Consider the following 18,520-nt stretch of genomic DNA (forward strand, 5'->3'; position numbering starts at 1 on the left):
GGCAGAGACTTCAACCCACTGAGCCACCCAGGTGCCCCAAGTTTTTTTTTTAAATAAAGATTTTATTTATTTATTTGACAGACAGAGATCACAAATAGGCAGAGAGGCCGGCAGAGAAAGAGGAGGAAGCAGGCTCCGCGTTGAGCAGAGAGCCCAATGCGGGGCTCGATCCTAGGACCCTGGGATCATAACCTGAGCCAAAGGCAGAGGCCCTAACCCACTGAGCCACCCAGGTGCCCCTGGTTTAAAAGTTTTTAATAACTGGAAAAGATCCTAAAAAATAACTAAGTACTCAGCCTTAATCAAAAGGGTATGCCTTTGAGTCTGCTGCTTTGTGGACTCAGAATCATACCTGAAATCTTTTCGAGTCTGTCAATAATCTGATACAGAATAATCATGAAAAAATTTAAGTTTGGTTTCTGTATCTTTAGAAATAGAATATTACTGCCACCAAGCTCCATAAAAATAAACTATAATGAAGAAAGCACATCCACAAAGCCTGAACAAGATAAAAACAGCACAAGTTTTAATTTTACCACTGGGTAAAGATACTTCCTCTTCTCAAGTCTCCTGGGAACCAAGGAGAGAAATGAATGGAAAATCCTCTCTTGATAACAGAATCTCATGTGCACTGCTCACCTTCCAACTCTCTTTTCAATATATACAGATTAGTTATCTTGTTTTAGTGAATAAGCGTTTCATTAGTAATCCACAGAGTATCTCAATGCACTAATGAGTGTTCTCTGATAAACAGAATGTGGCTGGCCTTCTCTTCAAAATAAAAAAAAAGATCATTTCATTTCAAAAGATAAAATGTATTTGTTAGAGAGAAAAAGTCACACTAAACAAAATTGTAAAAAGGAAAAGTGAAAGTGCCACCCTGTAATATTTCTGTCCATAAAAAGGCCACTGTTACAAGTTTGGTGGGCAGCCCTCTAGACACTTGTTTTCTATGCTTGTCACACACATATCTATGCACAATTGTTGAGTTTGTGAAATTTTTTTTCTTTTAAAGCAAAAATTGTTTCTTACTTTGCACATGGCTCTCCAATTTCATTTAATATCAAACACTTGTAAATTGTTCCTAGTTCATTATCTAGTAAGAAGTAATGAGACTTCTTCAAATTTAAAGTTATAGAACAAAATTTTAAAAACATTGTTAAATTTCCAGTAATATTTCCTTCAATTCAATTTAATTCTAAATAGCTTCATGATAGAAAAAGTTCCTTATATTTCCCACTAATAAAGGACCTTGTATTTCCCATCTTAAATGGAAAACAAAAAAAGGTTGCAGCACTTACTAATATATTGTATTTTAATAGAAACATATACAATTCATTCAAAAAGTATTTTAATATAAACATCACTTGTAAACAAAACCAAATAATATTGACAGTCTAGTTCTAAAAAAAAACTCCTGGTTTCTCTAGAGCACTAAGATGTCACTTCAATAGAGATTGCTTCACATTTTCCAGTCTCTTGATCTGTGCATGTCACATGTAAAGATCCATCCCTAAACAAACAAAGTATAACATTTCATCAGCTCATTTCATAAAAGCAAAAAGTTCTTAAGAAATAATTCGAAGACTTAGAGTAAACGAGATAATTTTAATTTTTGAAAGAAGAGTATTAAGATAAAGAAGAAACACAGTTTCGGTGTCTAACTTCGTGTCATATGCCGTAATTAGATAGCTGTTCTTAAAAATTTCTTTCTAGACCACTGACACAGAAGTTGTATTCCTTGAAAACCAGGATGAAGATCTCAAGTTTAAGACTTTATGCACATTGAACATGAATCATGCCATCCTTAAGCCTAGGCCAAGGCAAACACACACTAATGAATTTGACATTCTTGCTAAGTATGGTTATGGAATGAATTGTCTCTAAAGTTAATTTGGAAATGATTTACTTGCAAGACACAGTCTTATGGATGGCCAGTTGTTAGTACAGTGGTAATAGCTGGATTTAATTAGTAATATATATCCTAGAGCTTTTCTGTAGCAATACCAAAGTAAACTTATCCTTTCATAGGATAAATAAAATCAACAAAAACCTTAGAAGATTATATTTAAGACTGATAAAAATTGCATCTCAAACTTCATGGACCAGTTTTTTACACTGACCACACCAAAATAATTAGAGTTCATGAAAAATGCAGAATGCAAATAATTTGAGATACACTTTCTTTAAAATATAGCAATTTTGTAGAACAAAAAATGTAATTCACTGATAAAACCTTTACAAGCTTTAATACCAAGTTTTCCTAGAATGGCAATGCGTGAAGAAATCAATAAACTAACAAAAAAGGTCAAGCCTCACAGTGAATCTTTGGAACATCAGAAATAGTTTAATTTTATACCTTTTCATTGTAAGAACAGCTAATATATCGTGTAATCCGTTTTCTTTTTTATCTAGATCCTGGAGTACAACCTGTTTGTGCAAAAATAATATAAAGATGGTTCAGTACTTTGATATATTAGTAAACTTATGCACCAGTTCTTCCAATGGACCAAATCTTACTTACTGAAACCTTTTAAAATAGGGCAGTTTTCAATGACCACAATCAGAGAATAGGATTAAGCTTTCTTAACTAAGAAATGCTGCCTTTAGAAGGAGAGCATAGAGGTAATAGATTTGTTCCTCTTAAACATCATGTCCTAGGTTATGAAGTATACTCTGTCTCAGAAAATAAAGACTGCTTTTCTTTTTGGTAATTAAGCCATTACCAGTAACATGTAAATTATATTTAGGTATATACTTCTATATATACTTCTAAAAATTCCAATATTTTACATATACTTGGAAAACCAATTTAAGGAAACACATGACAAATTCTTTTGTACAACTAAGATTATATTTGTACATAAGAAATATTAATGAATTTACCAAAAAAATTATTTAGTTTCCTAAAGAAAAGTATACCAATAAACCAAGTTTGGAAGTGACTTTTCAGATTTTTCCAGTATCAAGTCTTATGACCTTAGGGAAGCACTAAGTACCTTGGTTTACTCATTTGTAAAACACAGAGATTAGAATAGATGGGATCTTTATAAGAGTAGCTCCCAAATTCAGTATTAGTTGACTAACTCTTCTCCTTTTGGCATCTGTAACTTAGGATATAGGGACAGTAGCTGCAGCAGAGTCTTGGAGCAGTGTATGAGGAGAAAAAGTAATAAATGTGTAAGAGAGAGAAGCTAAGGGAATACTAAGACAGCCAAGTGAGTTTAGAAATACAGTACACAGAAAAGTGCTTATATAGTAATCCACGACAGAAACATCTGGAGGAGCTTGTGAAAACTTTACTAGTTGAAGGGGCCAAATTCCCCTAGATTCTAAGATGTTTGAGGTGGAGCCCAGATAGGTTTTGTATGTGTGTTTTCATTATTCTTTTGTTGAATTAGAAAACAGGTACAAAGCTAAAGATACTATGGATTCCCTTTGCTTACCTACATTTGTTTTATTTTCACTGTGAAAGTATTTCATGCTCATGTCCTATGCTTTGTTAAAACTTCAGTACAAAGTGCTAAAAAGTAAAAAACAAAACAAAATCCTTTTGGTACCCACTGTTAATCTAAACTTAATAGTGGGTAGATTTACACTGTAAATCTACCCACTTACAGTTTCATACACACACACACACACACACACACACACACACACATATATATATATTTTTAAAGATTTTATTTATTTGACACAGGGAGAGGGATCACAAGGAGGCAGAGAGGCAGGCAGAGAGGTGGGGCGGAGGGGACGGGAAGCAAGCTCTCTGCCGAGCACACAGCCCGATGTGGGGCTTGATCCCAGGACCCTGAGATCATGACCTGAGCCGAAGGTAGAGGCTTAACCCACTGAGCCACCTAGGCACCCCAATATATTTCTAATACCTACAGATATTTTCTGTATCCATGCATGGATATTTATATACCCACACCTACCCAAACACCACCTCCCTCACACACACCCAAGCTCTCAAACTTTTTATTTAAACACAAATGATATCATACTGTAAATACGGCTCTGCAGTCCCTGTATATGTGTTTTAATGTAATTATATTTCTTGGGCATGTTTCTAAGCAAATAAAGTGGCTCCACTTCATTTCTTTTAAAGGATGCAGAGGACTCTACAATATGAAATAGAAATGTGGTACTTTGAAAAAGTAAAGGTATCCTATATGAGAGACAGCATGGTATAATGGCAAGAGCAAGGGCCCAGGAGTAAAACCAACTGAGGATAAATCTTACCTCAACAAGGAAAATAAGGTACTTACTGCCATGAGCCTGTTTCTCAATCATCTATGAAATGATCATAATAATGTCTACCTCATGGCACTTTGATGCATTTGTAAGTTACCTGGTTTAGCACCTGGCATATAGCAAACCAAAAACTGTCATTTTCCCTGCCACTTACATTCTACCAAGGAGAGTCAAGAGCACAAGATAAACAGAAAAAAATAAACAACCACATTGTATTTTGTTTCTGCTTTCCTGTAACTCTTTCAAATTAAAATTGCTTATTCCTTCTTTTAAAAGTAGAAGTAATCCATTCATACAAATGTGTTAAATAGGTATCTTATAAACATTTTATATTGATATTAAACTGAGTCTAATGAAGAAAGAAAAGCTAAACAGTCTCACATGACTAATTCATTGCCCAAATTTATGTATTCACCTGTGCGAACTTGTCTTCCTCTTTTGCAGAGTTTTTCCCCTCAGACTCATAGAGTTCAAGGCAAACTGAAGATATACTTCCAGGGGCTTGTAATGTGTGTTGTCTTTGTGCTGGCAAAGGAGTCCCTGATGGGAATAATACTGTGAACCTGTTGGCTCCTGATTCATCGACTCCCTAATAAGCAGAAAAATAATATGCATATCCTTTGATATTTATCATTACAATTATAAAGTCACTCCTATTGTAAATATAATACTTAATCCTTGTTGATCATCTAGAAACTACATATAGGCCAAGGAAGCAGATGTGATCCTCGATCCCAACTTACTTCATTTAAAAAAATAAATTGAAACATGTATCTCTCTATCTGTATTTGAAGCTTAGGATTAAAAAAAAATTTTTTTTTAAGATTTTATTTATTTCTTTGACAGAGAGAGAGAGACAGCGAGAGAGGGAACACAATCAGGGCGAGTGGGAGAGGGAAAACCAGGCTTCCCACTGAGCAGGGAGCCTGATCCTGCGATCATGACCTAAGCATCTGCCTAATGACTGAGCCACCCAGGTGCCCTTATGATTAGAATTATAAGAAATTAATATGTTAGATAAATACTAACTGAAAGAAAACAAGAGACTCATTAAATGTAAAATTATAAATCTCAATTTAAAATTTTTACCAATATACAAATTTTCATTGTAAAACCATGGTATGTATAAAAACTTATGACAATAAGTTTATGCTACTTTTATGGAAAAGTAAAGAAAAGCTAAACCTACCTTAACTAAAATATCTTTGGCTGAACACTCTATCTTAAGGGAGTCTTCCACTAAAAGATTTTCTTTCCCAATAAGAATCCCTGCTTCTATAGCTGCACCAATAGGGATGACCTCATCAGGAGGGATAGAATTCAGAAGCTCAACAGTTGGGAAGAGATCTTTAATCAGTTGTTGTAGCCTTGGGATTCGAGAAGACCCTCCACAAAGGACAACCTAGAAAATAAAAATAATTTTCAGATTTTTACTTTTAGAACAATGGCTGTTTCTCAAAATCAAGTATTAAAAGTTCGGCCATCTTTACCCACATAATGATAAAATACAAGAAGCCCTATTGTAACATTATTTTATGTAGTACTTACCATATATATAAAAAACATATATTTAACACATTTTAAGTATTTAACATATTCTTTACTCATAAAAACAAAATTTGAAATGAAGAGATCTTACCACATGGTAGAAAATACAATATACAAACACTGTGGCTTATGATTAATACTGGGCATATGCAGCTTAACCATAAACAGGCATCTGAATAGGAAATATATTAATACTTTATACTATTCCAACACTTCTAAAAGAAATGTTTACATACATCTTATGGCATTTTTATGACAAATATAAGCAATCTCACTATGTGAAAACTACGCCACAGATTTTTATCTTCACCATGGAAGAACACTCAATTTTCTGAGGAAAAAGATGTTTTACAAAACTACATTTTAAGCTCTTGGTCCATCTAGTTAAATATCTTGTCTCTGAAGAATTTCATATAAAACTACTTTACTAGCTTATCCACACAAGTGCCCCAGCTTTTACGGCTGCCACCTGAGGGACTGGGGCTCCAGATCACCTAGCTCTGATAGTTAAAAGTACTGGCATTCATGAGTTCCACAGGACTATCACAATGAGGCAGTTTTTAAATGGTTAAGGAGCACCCCCTGCCCAGTGGCTATATACCTATATACCTGGGCTCAGCAGAGAGGGAGCCAGGCAAAAATGCCCATTTCCCAGTTTATCCCTGGAGGAGGTTTGACTGCATACTTTCCCAGCTGCTGCCTGAGAGTCTGGCTTCCAATCAGCTTGTTTCTTCAGTCCTCCTCTTTGGGACACTGATGGTCTTGGCACACTCTCAACTACTGAGAGCCACTAAGAACAAAGATGGCAGCTTAGGCATACAGATTTGAGAGGCAACCAGAAGCTTGGGGCTGGGGTGATTGACAAAGTTAATTTCTTATGTAAGACCAGTGTGTCAAGACTGGAAGATGTGGTAGTTATATGTAATGCACAGAAACCAACATGGAGAGTCAACATATATATTCCAAACAAAATAACAAAATAAATTCTCAAAAACTGATCTTAATGAGACAAAGGTAAGTGATTTTCCCAGTACAGTTTATAACAATAAGGCTGCTTGCTGGAGTCGGCAGAGTAATGTGTGAATAAAGAGAATCTCAACAGAGATATAGAAAATATTAAAAAAAAAAAAACCAAATCACAGAACTGAAGAATATAATAACTGAACTGAAAAATTCAGTAGAGAGGTTAAACAGCACATTTCATGAAGGAAAAGAAAGGATTCATGAACTCAGGACAGGACAGAGGAATTCATCTAAAGATAGGAGTAAAAAGAAAAACAAATGAAAAAGAATTAAGATGGCTTAAGGAACTTATGGGACAGTAGTAAGTATACGAATGCACATACTATATAAGTCCTAGAAAGAGAAGAGAAAAAAAGGGGCAGAATGCATATTAAAAGAAATAATGGTTAAAAATTACCTAACCTGGGGAAAGAAACAGATATCCAGATACAGTAAGCCCCCAAATTACCAAGTAAGATGTATAAAGGGACCTACACTGAGAAACATTGTAATTATAGTGTTAATGGGTCACATGGGTGGTTCAGTTGGTTAAGCATCCCTCTTGATTTCAGCTCAGGTCATGATCTCAGGATCATGAGACTGAGCCCGGCATCAGCCTCACTGCTGGGCATGGAGCCTACTTAAGATTCTCTCTCTCAGGGCGCCTGGGTGGCTCAGTGGGTTAAAGCCTCTGCCTTCGGCTCAGGTCATGATCCCAGGGTCCTGGGATTGAGCCCCGCATCGGGATCTCTGCTCAGCGGGGAGCCTGCTTCCTTCTCTCTCTGCCTGCCTCTCTGCCTACATGTGATCTCTGTCTGTCAAATAAATAAAATCTTTAAAAAAAAAAAAGATTCTCTCTCTCCCTTTCCCTATGCCCACCCACCTGCTCCCCTCTTAAAAAAAAAAAAAAAGCGTCAAAAGTTAAAGACAGAATCTCAAAGAGAGCAAGAGAAATGCAACTTGTTACATACAAGTGACCCTCTCATAAGATGATAAGCAGATATTCCAAAAGAAATCTTACAAACTAGATGTAAGCTATCCTAACTGCTGAAAGAAAAAACCTGTCAGCCAAGAATACTCTACCTGACAAAGCTATCCTGCAGAACTGATGGAGAGATGTGTTTTACACACCAATGAAAGCTGATGGAGATTACCAGACTAAGCAATGTTCAATGGAGTTCTTCAAGGATGCTAATTAGTAACTTGAAAACATATGAAACTGGTAAAGGTAAATATATACAGTTGACCCTTGAATAATTCAAAGGTCAAGGACACTTATTCCCTGCATAGTTGAAAATCTATGTATAATGTCTGACTACCCCAAAACTTAACTATTAATAGCCTACTGTTGACCAGAAGCCTTATCAATAACACAGTCAATAAACACATATTTTATATGTTATATGTATTATATACTATATTCTTAAAGTAAGCTAGAGAATAAAATGTCAAGAAAACCATGAAGAAGAGAAAATCCATTTAAAGTACTTTACTGTATTTACTGAAGAAAAAATCCATTAATGAGCAGATCTGTGCAATTCAACCTGTGTTGTTCACAGGTCAACTGTAGTTAAATTCAGAATACTCTAATATTGTAATGGTGGGGGGTGAGCACTTATAACTCTAGCATAAAGGCTAAAAGAAAAAAACCATTAAAAATGACTATAACTACAATAATTAATTAATGGATACACAAAACAAAAAGACGTAAATTGTGACATCAAAAACAAAATGTGAAAAAGAGGAGTGTAAAAATGTAGAGCTTTGGTATGTGTTCAAAGTTAAGCTGTATCGGTTTCAAATAGGCTATTATAAGATGTTTTATATAAGCTTCATGGTAACCATAAAGCAAAAACCAATAATAGATACAACAAAAGATAAAAAGAAAGATATCAAAACACATTACTATACAAAAAAATCAAGAAATCACAAAGGAAGAAGGAATAAAGGAACACATGAACTATAAAACAGAAAATTAGCAAAATGGTTAGAGTAAGTTTATGCTAATCAAAAATTACTTTAAATTATTTTTTGTACCCTAACAACAAATTATTGGAAAGAGAAATTAAGAAGACAATCCTATTCACAACAGCAAAAAAAGAATAAAAGACTTAGGAATAAATTTAACCAAGGAGGTGCATGATTTATACACTAAAAACTATAAAGATATTGATGAAAGAAATTGAAGAAGACATGAGTAAGTTGAAAGATATTCCATGTTCATGGAATGGAAAAATTAATATTGTTAAAACGCCCATACTACCCAAAGTGATCTAGAGATTCAATGCAATCCTATCAAAATTTCAATAGTATTTCTCACAGAAATAGAAAAGACAATCCTAAAATCCATATGGAACCACAAAAGACCCAAACAGCCAAAGCAATCTTTAGAAAGAACAAAGTTGGAGCATCATGCTTCCCGATTTCAAAACGTATTACAAAGCTATAGTAATCAGAACAAAATGGTATTGGCACAGAAGCAGACACACAGATCAACAGAACGGAGAGCCCAGAAAAAAGCCCATGCATAAATGGTCATTTAATTTTCAACGAAGGAACCAAGAATATACAACATGACCCTGAGATCATATAAGGACAGTCTCCTTAGCAAGTGGTGTGGGGAAAAGTGGATATCCACAGGCAAAAGAATAAAACTGTACCATTATGTTATACCATATACACAAATTAACTCAAATTGAAGACTTGAATTAAGACCCGAAACTATAAAACTCCTAGAACAAAACAGGGGGTAAGCTCCTTGACATTATTAGTTTTAGTAGTGATTTTTTTTTTGGATTTGACACCCAAAGCAAAAACAATAAAACCAAAGATAAATAACAGTAAACTAAAAAGCTACTGAACAACAAAGGAAACCATCACCAAAGTGGAAAGGCAACCTGGAAGAAGGGAAAAAATATGTGCAAACCACATATCTGAAAAGGGATTAATATGCAAAATATACAAGACGTCATAAACTCAAAAGCAAAAAAACCGAACAACCTAATTAAAAAGTCGGTAAACGGACTTAAATAGACATTTTTCTGAAGAAGATATACAGGTGGCTAACAGACACATGCAAAGATGCTCAACATCACTCATCATAAGGCAAATGCAAATCAAAACCACAATGAGATGTCGCCTCACCCTTGTTAGGGTGGCTCTCATCAAAAACACAAAAGAGGGCGCCCGGGTGGCTCAGAGGGTTAAAGCCTCTGCCTTGGGCTCGGGTCATGGTCCCGGGGTCCTGGGATCGAGCCCTGTATCGGGCTCTCTGGTCAGCAGAGAGCCTGCTTCCTCCTCTCTCTCTGCCTGCCTCTCTGCCTACTTGTGATCTCTGTCTGTCCAATAAATAAATAAAATCTTTAAAAAAAAAAAAACACAAAAGAGAACACATACTGGCAAAACTACAGACGAAAGGGAACCCTTGTACACTGCTGGGAATGTGAAATGATAGAGCCACTATGGAAAACAGTACGGAAATTCGTCAAGAAATTAAAAATAGAATTGCCATATGATCCAGCAATCCCGCTTCTGAGTATATATTCAAAAGAAACGAAGTCACTGTCTCAAAGAGGTATGTGTACGCTCACGTTCATTAGAGCATCATTCACGATCCCCAACATATGAAAATATCCTAAGTGTCTGCTGATGGATGAATGGATGAAGATGTGGCACATGTGTATAGACACAACGCAATATTATTCAGTCTTAAAAAAGAAGGAAATCCCGTCATTTGCCACAACATGCACGAATCTGGAAGGCATTACGCGAGGTGAAGTAAGCTAGACAGAGAAAGACAAATGCGGCACGGCGTCACTTCTAGGTGGAATCTGAAAAGGAAAAAGGTCAAACTCATGGAAACAGAAGGTAGGAAAGTGGCTGGAGCTACGTGCTGAGGGCAATAGGGAGAGGTCGGTAAGAGGGTACAAAATCGCTGTTGTAAGTGAATGAGGCCTGAGGATCTATTCTATAACATGGTGATGACAGTTGATGATATTGTACTGTGTAACTGAGATTTGCTAAGAAAGCAAGCTTAAGTGTTTTCACCTCTGACCCAAAAAGGTAAAAATACAGGGTGACAGACGTGTTAACTAACTCCATGGTGGGAATCCTATCACAATGTATACGTATATCTAATCCTACCTGTAACTATAAATACTTTACAATTGTATTTGTCAATTACAATTCAATAAAGCTGAATAAAACTGCTCCTTTATAAAGACCCGAATTTCCTAATTCATACATTTAACACTTACATCTCCATAGGTACACAGGATAATGAATAAATAGGTATCCCAAGAAGGGAAACCATCAATAATCACTTCTTATTTCACAGTCTTTTTATGGATATTCTCAAAGCTCAGTGTGTTAGAGAAAACGACCAACTGATGAAAACTAGGCCTCTTTAACATTAGGTGTGAAATGAGGAGTAATACACTGATCTTCAGGTGAGGGCATGAGGAACATCAGCTGAGTGAAACAGAAAAAAGGAAAAGCAGGTTTGCCCTGGCAAAGTTCCCTAAGACCTCCCTAAAAGGTCTGTTTTGGAGGTAAGTAAAAATAAAAGTCTTCTCTAAAGTTTTACGATTCCGTGTAAATACCATGAGGATAAGAATGTAGAATACGCCACTCAAATTTCTCACAGTCAACATCAAAAAGCTTTATCAAGAAGCAATTAAGTTGGGGATAAAAATACATTATATGTTTATTAAAAAAAAAAAGAAGCAATTAAGTGATGCTATGCGAAAAAAACAAAAAAAACCCAACAAAACAAAAAACTAAAAAGTCGTGGCTTTTGGAATTTTCATTTAAAAAAGTGAAAAAAAGGGGCTCAGTGGGTTAAAGCCTCTGCCTTCGGCTCAGGTCATGATGGGGTCCTGGAATTGAGCCCCGCATCAGGCTCTCTGCTCAGTGGGAAGCCTGCTTCCTCCTCTCTCTCTGCCTGCCTCTCTGCCTACTTGTGATCTCTGTCTGTCAAATAAATAAATAAATCTTTAAAAAAAATAAAAATAAAAAAATGAAAAAAATAACAATGTGTTACCATTAATGCTGACAGTAACCACCAAGTTTTAATTTAAATAAATTCTTTAAAGATCTAGTCTGTACTATAAGATTTCTTTTGTGATTTAAAATTTAATAGAGTATACATATTTTGAACATGAATAACTTACTAAGTAACATACTAAACATAAATAACATACTAAAGGATTTTCAAATATAACTTTCACAGTAATTTCATAAAACTGCTGTTAAAAAAAAAATCAAACAACCTTAACTACTTGGGTATTAAAAACATGAATCTAAACAACAAAAAGGAAAAAATATATTATAGATTATTCTAAAAATACAGAAAATAATAAAATCTATCAAAGTTTACTGAATAAAACCAAAGCTATTAAGAAGTGAAACTGTAGGGGCGCCTGGGTGGCTCAGTGGGTTAAGCCTCTGCCTTCGGCTCGGGTCATGATCTCAGGGTCCTGGGATTGAGCCCCGCATCGGGCTCTCTGCTCAGCAGGGAGCCTGCTTCCTCCTCTCTCTCTGCCTGCCTCTCTGCCTGCTTGTGATCTCTCTCTGTCAAATAAATAAATAAAATCTTTAAAAAAAAAAAAAAGAAGTGAAACTGTAGTTAATTTTTTTACTACAGAAAAAAATGAAAAAATAAATTGGCATTCAATATAAGGATTTAGAAAAATAACGAAAGTGTCCTGGAAAGACTGGAAGAAATAAGGAGAAAATCAGAAATAAACCAATTAGAAAAGAAGAAAAAAAAAGACTTAAAAAAAATCTGAAGTTTTTTTGGGGGAAGTAGTGGCAGGAGTTAGAGCCAAAAAATAAAACACAAACAAAAAAATCTGTCAAGCCTAGCAAAGGAAAAGGCAATTATACGCACAAATGCATATATATGCATACACACACACACACACACAATAGAATACTATGCAGCCATCAAAAGAAACAAATCTTGCCATTTGCAGTGACATGGATGAAACTAGAGGGTATTGTGCTGAGCGAAAGAAGTCAATCAGAGAAAGACAATTATCATATGATCTCTCTAATAGGAGGAACCTGGGAGATAGGGCAGGGGGTCATGGGGGCTAGGGAAGGAAAAAATGAAACAAGATGGGATTGGGAGGGAGACAAACCATAAAAGACTCTTAATCTCACAAAACAAACTGAGGATTGCTGGGGGGTGGGGGGTAGGGATAGTGTGGCTGAGTTATAGACACTGGGAAGGGTATGTGCTATGGTGAGTGCTGTGAAGTGTGTAAGCCTGACGATTCATAGACCTGTACCCCTGGGGCAAATAATACATTTATATGTTAATTTTAAAAATTAAAGAAATTTTAAAAAAATTTTTAATAAACAAAATAAAGAATTAGCCTAAAACAACAAAAAAAATTTTTAATCAAAAATTTACCCTGAAGATACAAGTGTAGGGATCTGAAGGGGCACATGCACATGAATGTTATAGCAACAATGTTCACAATAGCCAAACTATGGAAAGAACCTAGATGTCTATCAACAGATGAATGGATAAAGAAGATGTGGTATATATGGGGTGCCTGGGTAGCTCAGTGGATTAAGTCTCTACTTGACAAGGGGATCTTATGTTCTTATGTTGAACTTAATTTACAGATATGTAAATCATACCTAAAATCACATTCCCACATTATATGGTTAAACACTTACTTTAGAATTCTACATATATCTTTGGAGGAGTTATACTGAATGTATATTTAAAAACCACCATAAAAGGTTCTGTCCTTGGTTAAAGAAACGTATTTTTTTAAAGATCTTATTTATTTCACACACACACACACACACACACACACACATACACACACAGAGAGAGAGAGAGAGAGCATGCACATGTGCACAAATTGGGGGAGTGGCAGAGGGACAGGGAGAGGGAGGGACAAGCAGATCCCTGCTGAGCATGGGCTCAATCCCAGGACACTGAAATCATGTCCTGAGCCAAAGTCAGATGCTTAACCGACCAAGCCATCCAGGCACCCCTACACAAACCTATTTTGTGAGTGGATACTTTTCATGATGAAAATGAAAAAACAAAACAAAACAAAACAAAACAAAAACCCAAAATATTACTTCTAGTTAAACAGTTTAAAAAAAATTTTTTTAAAGATTTTATTTATTTATTTGAGAGAGAGAGAGCAAGCATGAGCAGGGAAGGGGCAGAGGGAGAAGCAGACCTTCTGAGCGGGGAGACCAACTCGGGGCTTGATCCCAGAACCCTGGAATCATGACCTGAGCTGAAGGTAGATGCTTAACTGACTGAGCCACCTAGGTGCCCCTCTAAAGGATTTAAGGCTGAATTCTATACCAAACATAACCCAAAATGTAAGATTGGACACTGACATGGTGGAACAGAAGAAAAGAGGTTTCAGGTTCCAAATCTGGAGAAATTAGCTGTGAAAGAAACATTAATTACTCAATATTTCTATTTGTCAATTTGCTATTTTTTTCAAGCTGGAATTTAAAATGTAACCTCCACTGTCAGGTATTTGTATTTTTATATTGAGTTCCGATGGGTATTTTCTGGCAGCTGTGTTTTCCTATACCTGACAACTTCATTCACGTTCACGGCTGTCCCCTACAACTAATTGCTAGAGCGTGTAACCTCTCCCACATGGTGCCTCCGGCTATGAAGAAAAGGAAGGTAGTATTAATCTCTTTCCGAGGAACACTGTGTATGATTACATTACCATGAAATAAAGTAGAGTTAAAGTACTGTAAGTTTTGGTTTAGAAGGTGTTATTCTGAGTAAATGAATCAGATATATTGTGGTATTTTGTCATCTAAGTTCAAGCATTTGAGACAAAAAAGGAATAATGCTTTTATTTCTTTGAGTGTGTCTCAGGAGTTTTTTTTTTTTGTTTTTTTTTTTTAAAGACAGAGAGAGAAGTCTCTGCTTATGAAATTACAACCTTGGACAAGGTAGACCATTAAGGAAGGAGCAGGTCATGCTGCTGGACTCAAAAAGAAGGGAGGTAGGAGCAAGAAAGACGAGAAAAGGGCCAAGCCGTGCCTCTACCTTATAATATGCTTCATATCTGAACAATGCTTGAGACTCACCCACACTCCTCACACTGTCCATATACAGAAGCCTTGAGGCCCTACTGATAAACAATGGTTCAGGAGATGCCACAGACAAGTCATCATGCAGGGAAGAGAGAATGAGCTGGGAGGCCAGTAGCTAAGGCACTTCTATCATTCTTTTTTAAGATTTTATTTATTTATTTATTTGAGACAGAGAAAGAGACAAGAGCAGGGGAGAAGGCAATGGGAGAGGAAGAAGGAGGAGACTACCCAATGAGCAGGGAGCCAGACATGGGGCTTGATCCCAGGACCCTGAGATCATGACCTGAGCCAAAGGAGTCACTCAGGTATCCCTCTAAGGCACTTCTTACCAAAAAGCAGAACCATTCTCCTTTAAAGCATCTGATATCAAAAGCGGTTACTTTGTTCAGACAATATGGTTAAGGTAGAGAAGCCTGAAATAGACCATTTATTCTTTCCTGCGAAGCCACATAAATAAGGTGAAAATAATAAATTATCACAGAAAATTAATATACTAAAAGAATAATTCTTCATAACGAAGTGAGGTCTATCTCAGGAATACTGTTCCACATTAGGAAAGTATCAGTAATTTATCACACAACTCAAAGACAAATATAAAGGAAACCACAGGCCTGCCTTGGAGGTGTCCAGAAAATACATTTGTAAAGACTCACCACCTGTTTCATATTAACACAGGAAATGTTAGGAAAAGAGAATGCTCAATATAAGAAAGAAAATCTATATATTTTTTTTTTCCAAGATTCTATTCATTTACTTGTTTGAGTGAGCACAAGCAGGGAGGAGCAGGCAGAGGGCTCCTGCATTGAGCAGAGAGCCTGATGTGGGACTCGATCCCAGAACCCTGGGATCATGACCTGAGCCAAAGGTAGATGCTTAGCCGACTGAGCCGCCCAGGTGCCCAAACTATTTCTACCCAGTTATCAGTAATCACATTTTTTGTTAAAAGACATAAAATATTCCTCTAAAAAAGAGAAGAAAAGAAGGAAGTTCTGACTAACACAACCAAATATATATAAAAAAGTGAGGGATACATATTTGAGAGAGAAGTATCACCACTCACATATAACCCTCTCACAGAACTCACAGCCCGCCCCAACTACTACTCCATTTTCCCGCTGCCCTTATAGCAAAACTTCTCAAGAGAGTTCTTTGTACTCGTCGTGTCCACGATCCTACCTTCTATTCTATATTTAACTCACTCCAGTAGCATGTTTCTCTCCATTACTCCACTAACACCAACCAAGTAAGCTCAGTGGTCAGTCCTCGGGTCTCACCTGCTGGGCCTCTAGCGGCACAGGGCAGGTGATCTTTCCCTCCCTAACGTGGATGATTTTACTGGTCTCCTGGTTCTCATGGCTCCTCACTAGCTAGTCCTAAATCCCGTGCTACATCCCCTTGTGGCATGTAAATGTCCAGAGACCCTGGATCCTATCCGGAGGTCTCTTCTCTGTTGTGGCTCTATTTCACACAGGCACGGCTCTAAGCGGCACACAGGCACTGACGAAGGTAGATCTCCAGCTCAGAACTCTCTCCTAAAATGTGGACTCACATGTCTAACCATACTGTACTCCCGCCCCTGCAGCCAGAGGGATCCATGCTGTGTTCTGATTCAGTCCCTAGCTCCCTTACCACTCTCTCCCTGGTCCACTCAGTTCTACCCACTACCCTCACTGCTGCCCCTCACACAAGCTTCGGGCACATTGCTGTTCCCTATGTCTGGGAAACTGGCAGATAGGCACACAGCTGGGTCCGCCACTTCATTCAGGTCTCATCAGAAGCCACCTCCTTCTATGGGTCTCTTATCTGAAAAATCACCCTTTGTCACTAGCTGTGCCCTTATCCTGCTTCATTGTTCTTTATAACAGTTATCTTAACTGGGCATTATTTTCTTTGTATGTTCCTTTATACATCACCTGAATATTTCTACTAGAATATAAGTTCTATGAAGACAAAGACTTCGTTATACTTAGTGTTGTATCCCAAGTGCCTAGAACCTGCTTGCACAGAATGGGCATACTCAATAATGACTTGTGGATTGATTAGTAAATTAATTTGAATGCATTCCTAGGAAATTTCAGAAGACTCCATGAAAACTTAATAATAGCAAGAATTCATGAAATGGCAAAAATATAGGGGTGTCTGGGTGGCCCAGGTGGTTAAGTGTCTGCCTTAACCCAGTGTCCCAGGGTCTTGGGTTTGAGCCCTGCATCAGGCTCCCCGGTTGGCATGGAGTCTGCTTCTCCCTCTCTCTGTCCCTCACCCTGCTCATGCTCTCTCTCTCTCTCTCTCAGATAAATAAATAAAATCTTTTTAAAAAGTGGCAAAATATTAGATAAATAAGCAAAATCCAGTAAGTATTCCATTTATCAGTGGAAACAAACTGGAAAAATAAAAGTATAAATAACATCTCATTCACAATAGCCATAAATCTGACAGCAAATATAGCAATAATTTAATGTAACTACTAAGAAAACATGTAACTGAAAGAACTAGAGAATATCTGAACAGAGAGATATCAACTTCTTGGTCAGGAAAACAATATACTGTAAAGTTCCTACACCATCCCAAATTATTTTACAGTCTTAACGAAACTAACAAAATTATAATAGGATTTTATATAAGAAGCTGAAAAATAATTCTAAAGCTCTCTTGAAAAAGAAGTATGAATAAAGAGAATTTTTAAAAATTGCTATGTTAATAAAGATTACCTGAATAATACCTATTCAGAAAGTAAATTGTTTTCTGGTGAGCAATATGGCAATAAATATTAATAATTACTCAATAATTAATATTAAAAGTTTTAAAATTTGGGATTTACTCCTAAATTTTATCCTAAGGAAGTTAAGGATGTTCATAAAGCCTCAAAGACTGCTTTTTATAAAACCAAAATAACTTCTACAACTAAAATAAAGAATTGATTTTATAAATTATGGTATGTCAATATAATCAAATACCGTGCAGCTATTAAAATTGCAGCTGTAGAGCCTGGGAGCTTGGTTAAAATAGAGGGATTAATCACATCAACTTATCTATGTGTTCTTCCAAAAGCCCACTAAAATGACAGTAAAGAAATTTAAGACATAAGTGCACAAGGGCAAAATAAATGGGAATGAGATCTTGAGTTTGAGATTTCAACAATTCTGGAAGTTGGGAAAGAGAGGTAACTGTCTTAAAGCAGATGAAGTCGGAGATAACCAAGGAGGAAGCAAGGTGGTCTGATGTACAGAATCCCAGTGTCGCCCAGGCCTGGGAAGCACCGAGGCCCACGGAAGGGAGGCTAAAGCAGAGACATGAAAGCAGGGTGACTGACAGGATACATGGAGTGACTAGACTCCCCAAAGCCCTCCCCTCACCCAGACAGGGGGCTACCAGCACCTTCTCCCACACTCAGGGCTGGAGTTCTGGACCAGTTATGGGATGTGGGCACGACACTACAGCACCGGGGGAGCAGGCATGGTGCTGAAAGCAGGTGGAATAAGGGCAAGTACGCATATTAAGGAATAGGAATGGTGACGCTCCTGCTCTCTGAAGGCCAGAAACCAGACATGTCCTTCTTGAGCAAGAGATCAGAGGATTTTTCTGGAAAAAAACAAGTCCAGATGTTAAGGTGAGA

The 18,520-nt window shown here is 36.8% G+C and overlaps 1 protein-coding gene across 1 annotated transcript in view; it reads right to left on the reverse strand.

The window, feature by feature from the left end:
- Window positions 1–240: 240 nt before the first annotated feature.
- The window catches only part of HSPA14 (heat shock protein family A (Hsp70) member 14), a 40,206-nt gene continuing 21,926 nt past the window's right edge, over window positions 241–18,520 (reverse strand). Inside the window, exons 11-14 of the mRNA XM_047742693.1 lie at window positions 5,447–5,659; window positions 4,673–4,846; window positions 2,360–2,430; window positions 241–1,513 (exon numbers count right to left, since the gene is read on the reverse strand). Coding sequence (XP_047598649.1) covers window positions 1,435–1,513; window positions 2,360–2,430; window positions 4,673–4,846; window positions 5,447–5,659 — 537 coding nt within the window. The 3' untranslated portion in view covers window positions 241–1,434. The remainder of the gene's footprint in view (window positions 1,514–2,359; window positions 2,431–4,672; window positions 4,847–5,446; window positions 5,660–18,520) is intronic.

This window comes from Lutra lutra, chromosome 8 (assembly GCF_902655055.1).
Source record: "Lutra lutra chromosome 8, mLutLut1.2, whole genome shotgun sequence".
In the NCBI taxonomy this organism is placed as follows: domain Eukaryota; kingdom Metazoa; phylum Chordata; class Mammalia; order Carnivora; family Mustelidae; genus Lutra; species Lutra lutra.